Consider the following 1,834-nt stretch of genomic DNA (forward strand, 5'->3'; position numbering starts at 1 on the left):
CTTCCTTCCGAGGAGTGGCTGGTGGGTTTGAACCGCCAGCCTTCTGGTTAGCAGTCAAGTGCCTTAGGCACTATGCTACCAGAGCTCCTGCAAAAATATATAGGTAACCCAAAATACAGAGTCCAAGAAGGTATACATTTGATATATAATTTTAGCAGATAACTTGAGGTTAAAAAAAAAAACTAGTTTAATAATTTGCATTCCCAGTATGTGATCTAAGTTATGCTTCCACTGTAACCTGCATATACAGTCTACCCCAAATCCACTTAGCTGAACTGTTTGCTGTCATGCCAAATTCTAGGCTGAAATTTTCTCCAATTCCCATAACTATAGTTGCAAATTATTATAGTCTGGGCTCCAATTTATTTCTTTTTTTTAACAAAAAAAAAAAAAAAATCTGTTTCTCATGGCTAAATAGGATCTCTGACATAAGTACTTACTATAGTGATTTTGAACAGTCAAACTTTATAATCATGTTTTCACCTTTCATTGATGAGGTAACTTCTCTTTCTTTTCCTGTTTTTCCTGTCTCTGGTTTATTTAGGTGTTTCACAAACATTTCCATTATTTAAGCTCCAGAGTTTTAGATTGATTGTTTAAATAACTACAAAACAAAGAAAACTTAGGAACCTTCATTTAATTTTAATTTTTTTCCATGTGGTAAAACCATTTCAAGATCGATATAAGAAATGAAAATAATTGTAGAAAAGTTGCTTCATATATAAGCAAGATACAATTTTGAAAAAATGTAAAATAGTACCAACTAAGGACAACTGCTTGAACTCTTCTAAAACATGAGCTTTTTAAACTTTCAGCCTTAACACCGGATACATGTTTTAGAAGGCCACTAGTTTCAGCAAAGCTTCATTCATAATTGTGTTTTATTTTAAACTTGGAATTGGCATTCATGTCACAGTATAGATCTAGTTAAAATATCCATCACCTTCTTAAAAGAAACAGACCCAGATTACATTTTAAAATTCAGTCCAGTATTCTTAGGGGAGGATTAAGTTTGAGTTTTTGTTTAAAACAGATGTGATGTGAAGATGTTAGCTGGCAGTTTTTACAATACTGAAGAAAAGGGTAGATGGTGTGGTGGATTTTCAGCAAGCCTTTTAAGGGTTTGTGTGGGAGCATTCTCTTTCCTCACTGTGTGTCTGCCCCTTCACAGCATGCCATGCCTTTCTGGAGGATCTCCAGTCACTCGGACCTCATGGCCCTACATCACGCATTGGAGTTGGAGTACCTGTAACAGCCACTAGCACTTTGAAACCCCACGACCGCCCTGTGACCAGGGACAAATCCAGCATGCCTGAGTCTCGTGTCAGCACTGGACGACAGAACTTAGCAATTTCAACATATTGACACACAGCTGCTGTTGGTCTTGACCTCTTGCCCTTGTGGCAAATGGAGGACCATGTCTATTTCTTCAGAACAGCTGTTGACTCCAGGACTCTAGTACTGTGAATCCAATGAAAACAAGCCATGAGAATGTTCTAACACAATGTAATGTGTCTTTGCCACATTAACTACATGGTTCAAACCTGTGAAGAAAGGACCTGCAAACGCTTAAATTTTTAGCAACTTCAATGTGACATAAACAGCTTCTTCAATACATCAAACTTGATTGCACAACAAAGACTGCAACGCTTGTCCTGAATACCAGTGGAGTCATTTTCTTGTAAAGAAGGTTTACTTTTTAGTGTCTCATATGCAGGGTAATCTGTACATCTCTACTTATTTATGAACAGACCTTTTTAAAAAAAAAAAATAGTTTTACTGAGGTATAGTTCATATACCACACAGTTCACCTGAACAGATTTGGACATCAAAT

The 1,834-nt window shown here is 36.6% G+C and overlaps 1 protein-coding gene across 1 annotated transcript in view; it reads left to right on the plus strand.

Moving 5' to 3' along the window:
* The window catches only part of EYA1 (EYA transcriptional coactivator and phosphatase 1), a 218,485-nt gene extending 217,233 nt beyond the window's left edge, over positions 1 to 1,252 (plus strand). Inside the window, exon 17 of the mRNA XM_007947336.2 lies at positions 1,172 to 1,252. Within this exon, the coding sequence (XP_007945527.1) occupies positions 1,172 to 1,252 (81 nt within the window). The remainder of the gene's footprint in view (positions 1 to 1,171) is intronic.
* Positions 1,253 to 1,834: the final 582 nt, after the last annotated feature.

This window comes from Orycteropus afer, unplaced genomic scaffold, assembly GCF_000298275.1.
Source record: "Orycteropus afer afer isolate SDZICR_OR568_19922 unplaced genomic scaffold, OryAfe1.0 scaffold00181, whole genome shotgun sequence".
Lineage (NCBI taxonomy): Eukaryota > Metazoa > Chordata > Mammalia > Tubulidentata > Orycteropodidae > Orycteropus > Orycteropus afer.